Below are 16,190 nucleotides of genomic sequence, written 5' to 3'. Positions count from 1 at the left end.
AATGCTTTTTTATGTTAACCTGTTTGTTTTTCTCCAGCACTAACCTGCCCATCAAACAGCCATTATGAACTCTGTGGAACCTCTTGTCCTTCTGCTTGCCCCAGCCTTTCTTTCCCCTTCACCTGTGATACTGTGTGCCAGGAGGGCTGTCAGTGTAACAGTGGTTTTATCCTCAATGGTGACCAGTGCGTTCCACCAACATCTTGTGGATGCTATCATCAAGGACGCTATCACCAAGGTGGTGAGCAGTTCTGGGATGGTGAAGAATGTCAGAGCTTGTGTACCTGTAACGGCACTACAGGGAACGTCCACTGTACTCCCAACTCCTGTGGGCCCCAGGAGTCCTGCCGTGTGGTGGAGGGCGAGTTTGGCTGCCATCCCAACCTTCATGGCACCTGCTCTGCCTCTGGAGACCCTCACTACATCACCTTTGATCGTAAGGCCTATGACTTCCAAGGAACCTGCCGCTATGTTCTGGTGACCCTCTGTAATGCCACTGATGAGCTCAATCAGTTTTCCGTGGAAGCTAAGAATGAGGCATTGAATGGGCTTCCACTTTCAATAGTAGCTGAAGTTTTTGTGAATGTCTGGGGCTACGACGTGCATATGTCAAGGGACAGAAGAGGTTTGGTACAAGTAAGTAGTTAGTGATAGTTCTCATTCGATGATTGTTATGAACAATTTCAGGTGTATGAAGTAAATGGCAGCTACATATATTTTAGGGATATTTTTACTGCTGTGAATGAAAAAAATAACAGTTAAAAAGTAGAAAAACTACCCACTGATTTTCTTTGCATATCTCTTCTAGGTGAATGGAGTAACTAGAAATTTACCTATTGTCTTGAATGAAGGTAATGTGTCTATCTATGCAACAGGATCTCGTATACTTGTCAGCACTAATTTTGGCTTGAGTGTTACCTATAATGGATATAGTGCAGTGTTTATCTCCGTACCACCAAATTACAGGTACAATTCCCACCCATCAAAGCTGAAGTAATTTTTGTTTGACATGCTTTAAAAAACAGGATAATCCCAGCTATATAAATAATTTATTTACTAATAATTTATCCTTATGAAACTAACACAAGGACTATTGCTAACTGTTGTCATCAACAGAGAAAAAATATGTGGACTTTGTGGAAATTTCAATGGAAATCCAAATGATGACTTTCACACACCATCTGGAACGATAGTCACATCTCCAGATGAGTTTGGGAGAGCCTGGAAGGTGCCAGGCAACTACACGTGCAATGATGGCTGTGGCTCCTCCTGTCCACAGTGTGCCAATGAACAGCCTGCTAGAGATCAGTGTGAGGTGATACAGGCAGCTGATGGGCCCTTCAGTTTCTGCCACGAGGAGGTGGACCCGGCGCCATATTTCAACGACTGCGTGTTTGATGTATGTTTGTCAGGAAATCAAGGCCACGATCTCTTGTGCAGTGCCATTGAATCATATGTCAGTGCCTGTCAGTCTGCTAATGTTCGAATCTATCCTTGGAGAGAGAACACCACCTGCAGTGAGTCAACATGTCATTATATTTTATTTATATCTAAATGTACAAGAAATTTGCTAACCACTTCAGAAATAAAAAGTCCAACAATTTTACAATACTCACTGTATCCACACTGTATTACATTAAAAGTGGTATGTCTGACTAGTGCCATTTGTCACGTTTCTCACTTATTAAGCACTGGACTGTCCAGCCAACAGCCATTATGAGCTGTGCGGTACTGACTGTGGCCACACCTGTTCCAGTCACATTGATGAAACCTGTGAGCAGTTCTGCTCTGAGGGATGTTTCTGTGATGAAGGCTTCATCAAGAGTGGGACCAGGTGTGTCCCAGTGGAAAGCTGTGGCTGCCAGTATGACGGATTCTACTATGATGTAAGACATATTAAAGTCAATAGTAAATACTCTTTGAAGTAATTCCCTTCAAATCAGCAGAATCAGCAGACTTGCCCTTCTTACATTTAGAAAGCTTCGTGAAGTGTTTTGGACTGTGACAAAGCTTAAAATTCAGAAATATATATTAAAGAAACAACAGAGTCTATTATAGCTCAGTAATAATGTGGTAATATTGAGGTAACAAGGTAGAAACAGGAAGATAAAAACAAGATATATAGCAAATAATTGCCACTTCATTTCCAGAGTAATAACCAAGTGATCTAGTGAGTACTATTACATTTAAATCTATGTAATAACAGACCATAAATTATAAGTGATAATATGGATACAAATGTATGTACATGAGCTTAAAAAACCCAATTAGTAATAGTATAGTCACATTTACTAACAATTAAACACATTTTTATATATACTAACCTCATAATAATAGGGTAACAAGATACTAATATGATTTTAAGTTTTAATGTTTTGGGATACCATTACCATATTGCCATAATGCTGGAATGAATCCTGCCTCATTCACCAACATTCTTTTTTGTTTGACAACAGTATCACCGTAAATATTATGTTTAAATCTGATATCTTACCTGGAATCAATGTTGGTTTCTGTTCAATAACCAAGAAACAAGGCTACAAAATGCAAATTGACGTTACCTGGAAACATGTGGTAGTTTAGGTCTAATAACCAGGAATCAGGGCTGCAACATGGAAAAAATGTTAGTTCCATGTTAATAACCGAATAAAATCCAAACCAAATGAAAAATTTCAGGAAGCATGATGAATACCTGGAAATGTGGTAGTTTCTATGAAATAGCAAATAATAGGGGTTGCAAAATGCAAAACTACAGTTTATAGTTTCATATAACTGAAATCTTAGGATCACAAAAAAAGGTCTTCATTTGCTATCATATATTCAGCATAGCTATTATGACTGTTTTATATTACACCACTAAAAAGAAAATAATTAATATGTAGCTATACAAGCAGAATGATGCTCTAACTCTTTAAACTGCAGAATTTTGGGTGGGAAAAAATCTGTCCCTAAATAAATGAATGCATTAAAACAATCAGTTGAAGATTATACAGCTACATCAGAACAGAACAATTTCTTGAAATTGTGGCATTTAGCATCTGTCCTTTCTGTGGGAGAAAGATCAACAGATATGAGTAGTTGCTCTGTCACAATATTTAGTACATTAATAGTTGCAGTTTTCAGTGATCTAGCAATTACTGCACTAAATCACCTACAATTAATGAAAACAAAATCCTTCAAAATGGTATTTTAAGAACTGTATTTGTTGTATCAATTTGGCTATGATTTGGTGTGGTGTGGTTCACAGGCTGGCGAGTCCTTCTGGACAGATGGTTGCTCCCAGAGATGTGAATGTCACGCTCCAAATGACCTGCGATGTTCTGCCTCGTCGTGCACTCCTGAACAGCAGTGCTCCATCAGAGACGGCCAGCTGGGCTGTTACAATGCTACCACCTGCACAGTATCTTTCAAAGGTATCGTGTACATTTTCCCTGCTATGCAGATGATCTCCAGCTCTGTCAATGAAACCATGAGACTAAACTGTAGGAATGTCTTAAAGACATAAAGACATGGATGATCTTTAATTTTCTGCTTCAAATTCAGATAAAGATACGATTATTGTACTCAGCTATAAAACTCTTATAAACATGATGTCTAACCAGATGCACACTCGGACTGGGATTACCGTGGCCTCCAGTAACACTAAGAGAAATGTTTGCATTGTTTTTGACCAGGTTGTGTCCTTCAGTGCTAATATTAAACAAATAATTAGAATGGCTTTCTTGCATTTTAATTAGAAAAATCCTATTTGAGAGTGACGCCAAAAAATTAGTTCATGCATTCATTACTTAACCCTTTAAAGCCGGTCGGAGCGGGCACGCTCTGTGTTGCATAACTATCTTTAAATCCTGGTAGCATTGCAACCACATAAGCTAGCACAATAATTTTTTTTGCATATGAAACCGGAGGAGTTGTACTTACATCTTATGCCACCAGCTTGTCCTAAGTCACAGTTTCCTTCCACATATAGCTTTGCAAAAACTGCATAAAAAGCACTTGCAGCAACAAAAACATAATATTCCAGAAACACGCTTTGCTGATTCGATCAGCTGTTTGTAACACTTCCTACATCCATCAGCGTGAACTATCGCATGTCCGCCATGTCCTGCCCAAAACCGGAAGTGATGTCATTTTCCGGAAATGTAGTTTTTTACCATCAGGGCCTCATGAGCCTACACTGGTGTTTTTAAAAGTTATGTTTGACTCTATGACTTTCTGTGTCGTTTCTGGGATGCTTAGGACTCATATTGCACTGCTGGAAATAGTTTATTTTGATGCATATGCTGTTTTTTTTGCAAATTTGCACTATAATATTTATTTTCGTTTTTCCTGCAGTATATAAAAATTGGTGTATTTCAAAAATAAAACTATAAAGACACTCAAAATAAATTTCCTGTGGTGGGAAACTATTTTGTGCAACTTTTTTGTATTTAAAGTTTTGAGGGATAAGCCTCTTAAATTTCTCTAACTAGAAATATATGTTAAAAAAACAAAAACGATTTATTTTTTGTAGTTTATTGCACTTTTTTGCAATTTATGTAATTACTATGCACTTAATGCAGACATATTATTAAAATTTGGGCTATAATGGTTGTATTGATGTATATCAAATTGAAATGCTCCCAAAAATGGCACTACAGCATGTAAAAATATAAAGTAAGCTCTGGCAGACTTGGTTCTATGGTAGGTCTTAAAGGGTTAAAGTCTGGCCTACTGTGATTCGTTATTATCCAACACGTTCTCACTCTCAAAGTGTAACATTTTATGCTAGGTGACAAATTGTCAACATATTATGTTTTTGGACACCCAACACGTTCCTAAATGACGAGATCGGAAAAATGTGGGAATATGAGAACCGTTTGGTCTCAATCTACAAATGTTTGCTCTTTTTCTCAACATCGCTTGGGAAAACACTATTTCATGCCATTAAAGTACTGGTTAAGATTAGGAATAACGTTATGGTTAGGGTTAGGAATAAGGTTAGGTTTAGGGCTGGAATACAGGGCTGGAACCTCTATTACCGCAGGACCGTCATTCCACTTGATTTCATCCATAACCCGGCGCGTACCATAAGAACGCGGAAGGTCACCTTTCGCGTTCCTCAGGAACGCCATGGGACGTGACAAAACGTCGGGATGTTACGCCTCGGGAGTGAGAACGGTCTGTATTATCAGATTTTCCCAAAAACTCACTGAAAAGCATTGAGTTGATCCAAAATGCTGCAGTACGGACAGGGACTAAAAAGAAAGAACATATTTCTCCTATCCTAGCTTCCCTTCTTTTGCTCCCTGTTAAAGCCAGATTCAAATGTAAAATTATTTTCCTCATATAGGTCTTGAACAATCAGGCCTCATCTTATCTTAATGAAATCATAGTGCCGTATCCTCCCAACAGAGCACATCTCAGACTGCTGTTAGGCATTGTTGGATTGTTGCAGTGGTCTCTCTGTTATTTGAGGGTCTTTAGTTTACAATATAAAGTGCCTTGAGGCAATTCCTGCTGTTATTTGACAGTACATGAAAAAAATGTAAGGTTTGAAAGTTTTTTCCTAAAGCTTTATGAATGTAAATGTCTGGACATTTAACACAAGGCATAAGGGACATTTCCTTTTATTCTTTTTAAGGTGAATTAGTGCAGCTGGGTGCTTCATTCTGGAGTGACAGGACCTGTGCACAGAAGTGCACATGTACCTCAACAGGCTTGCAGTGCCGCAATGAGCCGTGCTCCTTTTCACAGATCTGCAAGCCAGCTTCCTTCCAGTTCTCCTGTCAGACAGTGCCAAGAGGAACCTGCACCATAAGCGGTGATCCCCATTACTACACCTTTGATGACACAGTGTTTCACTTTCAAGGCACTTGCACGTATGTTCTCTCTGAGCAATGTAATAGTGGACGGCCCTACTACAGAGTAGAAGGCAAAAATGAGCACAGAGACAGTACTCAAGTCTCTTGGACACGACTGGTGAAAGTGCATGTCTACAATGACACAATTGAGCTTGTCAAAGGACGCCATGGTCAGGCTAAGGTTGGTCATTTTGATTCTGGATAAATTCTACACTTTATGACCAGATATACTTTTCTCACTTGATATATTTGCTGGTTTTTTTACAGGTTAACGGGAACTTTGCATTCACTCCATTCTCCCTTAGCAATGGCACCGTGCAGGTTTATGAGTCAGGTTTTTCTGTGTTTGTCAGCACTGACTTTGGTTTAGTGGTGTCTTATGACACAATTCATCATGTTCAGATCAGCTTGCCCTACACTTACCAGAATGGTACATGCGGTCTTTGTGGAAACTTCAATGGCATTCGTAGAGATGACTTTCAAACTCGTGACGGTGAGGTTGTGAGCTCTGATGTGGTTTTTGCTAACAGCTGGCAAGCATCTGGGGATGATGAGCCTGGCTGTGGGCCACAGTGCGGAGGTCTGGACTGTGCTGTTTGCACTGTAGAAGAGACAGCATTGTACAGCAACACTGACCACTGTGGTATCCTCAGCAGTAGTTCTGGACCTTTCACGGCTTGCCATCAGCAACTTCCTCCACAGTCCTTTGTGGACAGTTGTGTGTATGATCTGTGTGTAGGAGGAGGGTACCGACCTATTCTCTGTCAAGCCCTAAGTGTGTATGCAAGTCAGTGTCAACAAAGTGGTATTCGGCTACCAAGTTGGAGGACACCTGGCTTTTGTGGTATGTTAATCACTTTTTTTTTTTTTTTGCATTATTTCAAAATATTATTGTATTAAAATTCCACCGATGTAAATATCGATGTTGTTCTCTTATGCCTAGAAATCCCATGTCCAGCCAACAGCCACTTTGAGTCTGAAGGCACAGGATGTCCACCTACCTGTGTTAATCCCAACTCTACCCATAACTGCCCTCTACCTCCCCAGGAAAGCTGCATCTGTGATTCAGGCTACATCCTCAGTGGTGGGGTCTGCGTCCCTCATGCTGAGTGTGGCTGCAGCTTTGAGGGCCGTTACTACCGCTCTGGACAAACTGTAATACTAGACGGAGACTGTGGGAGACGTTGTAGCTGCAGTTATGGCTCCATGACTTGCCACTCTCATGGTTGTGGCCCACTTGAATCATGCAGGGTGGAGGATGGAGAAAGAGGATGCAGACCAAATAGCTATGAAACATGCTGGATCAGAGGCCCAGGGTCATATCAGACATTTGATGGACTGACATACCAATATCCTGGGGCGTGTCGATTGACACTTGCCAAAGTTATGGGACTGTCCAGTCACCCACACTTCATGGTGACAGCAGAAAAAGTGCCAAGAGGCCAGCATGGTTTTGCACGAATTCTGCATTTTGAAGCAGAGGGGATACACGTATCTATTGAGATGGCAAGGAACAGTAAAGTGAAGGTAAGTGAATGGAACACTTACTTAAAATTATGTTCTTCCTTTAATATTTATTTATGTGTACACGGACACAATACTGTTTAAGTCTTGTTAACTGCAAAAAACTGGATGATCCTGCAGGTTAACGGTCAGCTGATCAGGCTACCTTTCAGCACTACATCCAACCGAATCCAGATCTTCCACAGCAGCATTTACAGTGTCATCATTCGCACCTCCTTTGGTGTAACTGTGCAGACAGTCTGGCCTCACTTTGTCCGTGTCACTGCTCCTGGTGTCTACAATGGTTCACTGGGTGGACTCTGTGGTAATTACAATGGTCATCCACATGATGACTTCAATACACCCAACGGTGTCCTGATCAACAGTTCTCAGGACTTTGGAGACAGTTGGCGAGATGGCTCTCTGGCTGCTCACTGCGTGGAAAGCATGAACCAAAATTCTACAACTAATTACAATTCTACTGAGTACTGTGGCATTCTCAGCTCACCAGATGGGCCATTTGTACCCTGTTGGTCTGTGGTTGACCCGAGCCAGCAGGTGGATGTATGTGTGGAGATCATGGGGGGCTCTAACAATCCAGCATCAACTCTGTGTGGTGTCCTACGAGATTATGCACTAATGTGTCAACAGAAGGGTGTTGCCTTAGGACAATGGAGAAATGCAACTGGCTGTGGTAAGCATTCAACTGTTTTTGAATTAATTCTAGCCATGATCTCCAAATGTTTAAAAATGCTTTTTTATGTTAACCTGTTTGTTTTTCTCCAGCACTAACCTGCCCATCAAACAGCCATTATGAACTCTGTGGAACCTCTTGTCCTTCTGCTTGCCCCAGCCTTTCTTTCCCCTTCACCTGTGATACTGTGTGCCAGGAGGGCTGTCAGTGTAACAGTGGTTTTATCCTCAATGGTGACCAGTGCGTTCCACCAACATCTTGTGGATGCTATCATCAAGGACGCTATCACCAAGGTGGTGAGCAGTTCTGGGATGGTGAAGAATGTCAGAGCTTGTGTACCTGTAACGGCACTACAGGGAACGTCCACTGTACTCCCAACTCCTGTGGGCCCCAGGAGTCCTGCCGTGTGGTGGAGGGCGAGTTTGGCTGCCATCCCAACCTTCATGGCACCTGCTCTGCCTCTGGAGACCCTCACTACATCACCTTTGATCGTAAGGCCTATGACTTCCAAGGAACCTGCCGCTATGTTCTGGTGACCCTCTGTAATGCCACTGATGAGCTCAATCAGTTTTCCGTGGAAGCTAAGAATGAGGCATTGAATGGGCTTCCACTTTCAATAGTAGCTGAAGTTTTTGTGAATGTCTGGGGCTACGACGTGCATATGTCAAGGGACAGAAGAGGTTTGGTACAAGTAAGTAGTTAGTGATAGTTCTCATTCGATGATTGTTATGAACAATTTCAGGTGTATGAAGTAAATGGCAGCTACATATATTTTAGGGATATTTTTACTGCTGTGAATGAAAAAAATAACAATTAAAAATTAGAAAAACTACCCACTGATTTTCTTTGCATATCTCTTCTAGGTGAATGGAGTAACTAGAAATTTACCTATTGTCTTGAATGAAGGTAATGTGTCTATCTATGCAACAGGATCTCGTATACTTGTCAGCACTAATTTTGGCTTGAGTGTTACCTATAATGGATATAGTGCAGTGTTTATCTCTGTACCACCAAATTACAGGTACAATTCCCACCCATCAAAGCTGAAGTAATTTTTGTTTGACATGCTTTAAAAAACAGGATAATCCCAGCTATATAAATAATTTATTTACTAATAATTTATCCTTATGAAACTAACACAAGGACTATTGCTAACTGTTGTCATCAACAGAGAAAAAATATGTGGACTTTGTGGAAATTTCAATGGAAATCCAAATGATGACTTTCACACACCATCTGGAACGATAGTCACATCTCCAGATGAGTTTGGGAGAGCCTGGAAGGTGCCAGGCAACTACACGTGCAATGATGGCTGTGGCTCCTCCTGTCCACAGTGTGCCAATGAACAGCCTGCTAGAGATCAGTGTGAGGTGATACAGGCAGCTGATGGGCCCTTCAGTTTCTGCCACGAAGAGGTGGACCCGGCGCCATATTTCAACGACTGCGTGTTTGATGTATGTTTGTCAGGAAATCAAGGCCACGATCTCTTGTGCAGTGCCATTGAATCATATGTCAGTGCCTGTCAGTCTGCTAATGTTCGAATCTATCCTTGGAGAGAGAACACCACCTGCAGTGAGTCAACATGTCATTATATTTTATTTATATCTAAATGTACAAGAAATTTGCTAACCACTTCAGAAATAAAAAAGTCCAACAATTTTACAATACTCACTGTATCCACACTGTATTACATTAAAAGTGGTATGTCTGACTAGTGCCATTTGTCACGTTTCTCACTTATTAAGCACTGGACTGTCCAGCCAACAGCCATTATGAGCTGTGCGGTACTGACTGTGGCCACACCTGTTCCAGTCACATTGATGAAACCTGTGAGCAGTTCTGCTCTGAGGGATGTTTCTGTGATGAAGGCTTCATCAAGAGTGGGACCAGGTGTGTCCCAGTGGAAAGCTGTGGCTGCCAGTATGATGGATTCTACTATGATGTAAGACATATTAAAGTCAATAGTAAATACTCTTTGAAGTAATTCCCTTCAAATCAGCAGAATCAGCAGACTTGCCCTTCTTACATTTAGAAAGCTTCGTGAAGTGTTTTGGACTGTGACAAAGCTTAAAATTCAGAAATATATATTAAAGAAACAACAGAGTCTATTATAGCTCAGTAATAATGTGGTAATATTGAGGTAACAAGGTAGAAACAGGAAGATAAAAACAAGATATATAGCAAATAATTGCCACTTCATTTCCAGAGTAATAACCAAGTGATCTAGTGAGTACTATTACATTTAAATCTATGTAATAACAGACCATAAATTATAAGTGATAATATGGATACAAATGTATGTACATGAGCTTAAAAAACCCAATTAGTAATAGTATAGTCACATTTACTAACAATTAAACACATTTTTATATATACTAACCTCATAATAATAGGGTAACAAGATACTAATATGATTTTAAGTTTTAATGTTTTGGGATACCATTACCATATTGCCATAATGCTGGAATGAATCCTGCCTCATTCACCAACATTCTTTTTTGTTTGACAACAGTATCACCGTAAATATTATGTTTAAATCTGATATCTTACCTGGAATCAATGTTGGTTTCTGTTCAATAACCAAGAAACAAGGCTACAAAATGCAAACTGACATTACCTGGAAACATGTGGTAGTTTAGGTCTAATAACCAGGAATCAGGGCTGCAACATGGAAAAAATGTTAGTTCCATGTTAATAACCGAATAAAATCCAAACCAAATGAAAAATTTCAGGAAGCATGATGAATACCTGGAAATGTGGTAGTTTCTATGAAATAGCAAATAATAGGGTTGCAAAATGCAAAACTACAGTTTATAGTTTCATATAACTGAAATCTTAGGATCACAAAAAAAGGTCTTCATTTGCTATCATATATTCAGCATAGCTATTATGACTGTTTTATATTACACCACTAAAAAGAAAATAATTAATATGTAGCTATACAAGCAGAATGATGCTCTAACTCTTTAAACTGCAGAATTTTGGGGGGGAAAAAATCTGTCCCTAAATAAATGAATGCATTAAAACAATCAGTTGAAGATTATACAGCTACATCAGAACAGAACAATTTCTTGAAATTGTGGCATTTAGCATCTGTCCTTTCTGTGGGAGAAAGATCAACAGATATGAGTAGTTGCTCTGTCACAATATTTAGTACATTAATAGTTGCAGTTTGCAGTGATCTAGCAATTACTGCACTAAATCACCTACAATTAATGAAAACAAAATCCTTCAAAATGGTATTTTAAGAACTGTATTTGTTGTATCAATTTGGCTATGATTTGGTGTGGTGTGGTTCACAGGCTGGCGAGTCCTTCTGGACAGATGGTTGCTCCCAGAGATGTGAATGTCACGCTCCAAATGACCTGCGATGTTCTGCCTCGTCGTGCACTCCTGAACAGCAGTGCTCCATCAGAGACGGCCAGCTGGGCTGTTACAATGCTACCACCTGCACAGTATCTTTCAAAGGTATCGTGTACATTTTCCCTGCTATGCAGATGATCTCCAGCTCTGTCAATGAAACCATGAGACTAAACTGTAGGAATGTCTTAAAGACATAAAGACATGGATGATCTTTAATTTTCTGCTTCAAATTCAGATAAAGATAAGATTATTGTACTCAGCTATAAAACTCTTACAAACATGATGTCTAACCAGATGCACACTCGGACTGGGATTACCGTGGCCTCCAGTAACACTAAGAGAAATGTTTGCATTGTTTTTGACCAGGTTGTGTCCTTCAGTGCTCATATTAAACAAATAATTAGAATGGCTTTCTTGCATTTTAATTAGAAAAATCCTATTTGAGAGTGACGCCAAAAAATTAGTTCATGCATTCATTACTTAACCCTTTAAAGCCGGTCGGAGCGGGCACGCTCTGTGTTGCATAACTATCTTTAAATCCTGGTAGCATTGCAACCACATAAGCTAGCACAATAATTTTTTTTGCATATGAAACCGGAGGAGTTGTACTTACATCTTATGCCACCAGCTTGTCCTAAGTCACAGTTTCCTTCCACATATAGCTTTGCAAAAACTGCATAAAAAGCACTTGCAGCAACAAAAACATAATATTCCAGAAACACGCTTTGCTGATTCGATCAGCTGTTTGTAACACTTCCTACATCCATCAGCGTGAACTATCGCATGTCCGCCATGTCCTGCCCAAAACCGGAAGTGATGTCATTTTCCGGAAATGTAGTTTTTTACCATCAGGGCCTTATGAGCCTATACTGGTGTTTTTAAAAGTTATGTTTGACTCTATGACTTTCTGTGTCGTTTCTGGGATGCTTAGGACTCATATTGCACTGCTGGAAATAGTTTATTTTGATGCATATGCTGTTTTTTTTGCAAATTTGCACTATAATATTTATTTTCGTTTTTCCTGCAGTATATAAAAATTGGTGTATTTCAAAAATAAAACTATAAAGACACTCAAAATAAATTTCCTGTGGTGGGAAACTATTTTGTGCAACTTTTTTGTATTTAAAGTTTTGAGGGATAAGCCTCTTAAATTTCTCTAACTAGAAATATATGTTAAAAAAACAAAAACGATTTATTTTTTGTAGTTTATTGCACTTTTTTGCAATTTATGTAATTACTATGCACTTAATGCAGACATATTATTAAAATTTGGGCTATAATGGTTGTATTGATGTATATCAAATTGAAATGCTCCCAAAAATGGCACTACAGCATGTAAAAATATAAAGTAAGCTCTGGCAGACTTGGTTCTATGGTAGGTCTTAAAGGGTTAAAGTCTGGCCTACTGTGATTCGTTATTATCCAACACGTTCTCACTCTCAAAGTGTAACATTTTATGCTAGGTGACAAATTGTCAACATATTATGTTTTTGGACACCCAACACGTTCCTAAATGACGAGATCGGAAAAATGAGGGAATATGAGAACCGTTTGGTCTCAATCTACAAATGTTTGCTCTTTTTCTCAACATCGCTTGGGAAAACACTATTTCATGCCATTAAAGTACTGGTTAAGATTAGGAATAACGTTATGGTTAGGGTTAGGAATAAGGTTAGGTTTAGGGCTGGAATACAGGGCTGGAACCTCTATTACCGCAGGACCGTCATTCCACTTGATTTCATCCATAACCCGGCGCGTACCATAAGAACGCGGAAGGTCACCTTTCGCGTTCCTCAGGAACGCCATGGGACGTGACAAAACGTCGGGATGTTACGCCTCGGGAGTGAGAACGGTCTGTATTATCAGATTTTCCCAAAAACTCACTGAAAAGCATTGAGTTGATCCAAAATGCTGCAGTACGGACAGGGACTAAAAAGAAAGAACATATTTCTCCTATCCTAGCTTCCCTTCTTTTGCTCCCTGTTAAAGCCAGATTCAAATGTAAAATTATTTTCCTCATATAGGTCTTGAACAATCAGGCCTCATCTTATCTTAATGAAATCATAGTGCCGTATCCTCCCAACAGAGCACATCTCAGACTGCTGTTAGGCATTGTTGGATTGTTGCAGTGGTCTCTCTGTTATTTGAGGGTCTTTAGTTTACAATATAAAGTGCCTTGAGGCAATTCCTGCTGTTATTTGACAGTACATGAAAAAAATGTAAGGTTTGAAAGTTTTTTCCTAAAGCTTTATGAATGTAAATGTCTGGACATTTAACACAAGGCATAAGGGACATTTCCTTTTATTCTTTTTAAGGTGAATTAGTGCAGCTGGGTGCTTCATTCTGGAGTGACAGGACCTGTGCACAGAAGTGCACATGTACCTCAACAGGCTTGCAGTGCCGCAATGAGCCGTGCTCCTTTTCACAGATCTGCAAGCCAGCTTCCTTCCAGTTCTCCTGTCAGACAGTGCCAAGAGGAACCTGCACCATAAGCGGTGATCCCCATTACTACACCTTTGATGACACAGTGTTTCACTTTCAAGGCACTTGCACGTATGTTCTCTCTGAGCAATGTAATAGTGGACGGCCCTACTACAGAGTAGAAGGCAAAAATGAGCACAGAGACAGTACTCAAGTCTCTTGGACACGACTGGTGAAAGTGCATGTCTACAATGACACAATTGAGCTTGTCAAAGGACGCCATGGTCAGGCTAAGGTTGGTCATTTTGATTCTGGATAAATTCTACACTTTATGACCAGATATACTTTTCTCACTTGATATATTTGCTGGTTTTTTTACAGGTTAACGGGAACTTTGCATTCACTCCATTCTCCCTTAGCAATGGCACCGTGCAGGTTTATGAGTCAGGTTTTTCTGTGTTTGTCAGCACTGACTTTGGTTTAGTGGTGTCTTATGACACAATTCATCATGTTCAGATCAGCTTGCCCTACACTTACCAGAATGGTACATGCGGTCTTTGTGGAAACTTCAATGGCATTCGTAGAGATGACTTTCAAACTCGTGACGGTGAGGTTGTGAGCTCTGATGTGGTTTTTGCTAACAGCTGGCAAGCATCTGGGGATGATGAGCCTGGCTGTGGGCCACAGTGCGGAGGTCTGGACTGTGCTGTTTGCACTGTAGAAGAGACAGCATTGTACAGCAACACTGACCACTGTGGTATCCTCAGCAGTAGTTCTGGACCTTTCACGGCTTGCCATCAGCAACTTCCTCCACAGTCCTTTGTGGACAGTTGTGTGTATGATCTGTGTGTAGGAGGAGGGTACCGACCTATTCTCTGTCAAGCCCTAAGTGTGTATGCAAGTCAGTGTCAACAAAGTGGTATTCGGCTACCAAGTTGGAGGACACCTGGCTTTTGTGGTATGTTAATCACTTTTTTTTTTTTTTTGCATTATTTCAAAATATTATTGTATTAAAATTCCACCGATGTAAATATCGATGTTGTTCTCTTATGCCTAGAAATCCCATGTCCAGCCAACAGCCACTTTGAGTCTGAAGGCACAGGATGTCCACCTACCTGTGTTAATCCCAACTCTACCCATAACTGCCCTCTACCTCCCCAGGAAAGCTGCATCTGTGATTCAGGCTACATCCTCAGTGGTGGGGTCTGCGTCCCTCATGCTGAGTGTGGCTGCAGCTTTGAGGGCCGTTACTACCGCTCTGGACAAACTGTAATACTAGACGGAGACTGTGGGAGACGTTGTAGCTGCAGTTATGGCTCCATGACTTGCCACTCTCATGGTTGTGGCCCACTTGAATCATGCAGGGTGGAGGATGGAGAAAGAGGATGCAGACCAAATAGCTATGAAACATGCTGGATCAGAGGCCCAGGGTCATATCAGACATTTGATGGACTGACATACCAATATCCTGGGGCGTGTCGATTGACACTTGCCAAAGTTATGGGACTGTCCAGTCACCCACACTTCATGGTGACAGCAGAAAAAGTGCCAAGAGGCCAGCATGGTTTTGCACGAATTCTGCATTTTGAAGCAGAGGGGATACACGTATCTATTGAGATGGCAAGGAACAGTAAAGTGAAGGTAAGTGAATGGAACACTTACTTAAAATTATGTTCTTCCTTTAATATTTATTTATGTGTACACGGACACAATACTGTTTAAGTCTTGTTAACTGCAAAAAACTGGATGATCCTGCAGGTTAACGGTCAGCTGATCAGGCTACCTTTCAGCACTACATCCAACCGAATCCAGATCTTCCACAGCAGCATTTACAGTGTCATCATTCGCACCTCCTTTGGTGTAACTGTGCAGACAGTCTGGCCTCACTTTGTCCGTGTCACTGCTCCTGGTGTCTACAATGGTTCACTGGGTGGACTCTGTGGTAATTACAATGGTCATCCACATGATGACTTCAATACACCCAACGGTGTCCTGATCAACAGTTCTCAGGACTTTGGAGACAGTTGGCGAGATGGCTCTCTGGCTGCTCACTGCGTGGAAAGCATGAACCAAAATTCTACAACTAATTACAATTCTACTGAGTACTGTGGCATTCTCAGCTCACCAGATGGGCCATTTGTACCCTGTTGGTCTGTGGTTGACCCGAGCCAGCAGGTGGATGTATGTGTGGAGATCATGGGGGGCTCTAACAATCCAGCATCAACTCTGTGTGGTGTCCTACGAGATTATGCACTAATGTGTCAACAGAAGGGTGTTGCCTTAGGACAATGGAGAAATGCAACTGGCTGTGGTAAGCATTCAACTGTTTTTGAATTAATTCTAGCCATGATCTCCAAATGTTTAAA

The 16,190-nt window shown here is 40.6% G+C and overlaps 1 protein-coding gene across 1 annotated transcript in view; it reads left to right on the top strand.

Annotated features, from left to right (window-relative positions):
• LOC309713168 (IgGFc-binding protein-like) overlaps window positions 1-16,190 on the top strand; it is a gene marked incomplete at its 5' end in the record, with an annotated part of 57,791 nt that overhangs the window by 16,597 nt on the left and 25,004 nt on the right. The window contains 16 exons of the mRNA XM_082544569.1: window positions 38-636; window positions 1,280-1,517; window positions 1,690-1,886; window positions 3,248-3,400; window positions 5,737-6,024; window positions 6,111-6,630; window positions 6,787-7,370; window positions 7,488-8,040; window positions 8,133-8,731; window positions 9,375-9,612; window positions 9,786-9,982; window positions 11,343-11,495; window positions 13,832-14,119; window positions 14,206-14,725; window positions 14,882-15,465; window positions 15,583-16,135. Coding sequence (XP_082400695.1) covers window positions 38-636; window positions 1,280-1,517; window positions 1,690-1,886; window positions 3,248-3,400; window positions 5,737-6,024; window positions 6,111-6,630; window positions 6,787-7,370; window positions 7,488-8,040; window positions 8,133-8,731; window positions 9,375-9,612; window positions 9,786-9,982; window positions 11,343-11,495; window positions 13,832-14,119; window positions 14,206-14,725; window positions 14,882-15,465; window positions 15,583-16,135 — 6,264 coding nt within the window. The remainder of the gene's footprint in view (window positions 1-37; window positions 637-1,279; window positions 1,518-1,689; window positions 1,887-3,247; window positions 3,401-5,736; window positions 6,025-6,110; window positions 6,631-6,786; window positions 7,371-7,487; window positions 8,041-8,132; window positions 8,732-9,374; window positions 9,613-9,785; window positions 9,983-11,342; window positions 11,496-13,831; window positions 14,120-14,205; window positions 14,726-14,881; window positions 15,466-15,582; window positions 16,136-16,190) is intronic.

This window comes from Aulonocara stuartgranti (genome assembly GCF_965226115.1).
Source record: "Aulonocara stuartgranti genome assembly, chromosome: 8".
NCBI lineage: Eukaryota > Metazoa > Chordata > Actinopteri > Cichliformes > Cichlidae > Aulonocara > Aulonocara stuartgranti.
This window is presented reverse-complemented; position numbering and strand designations above follow the sequence as displayed.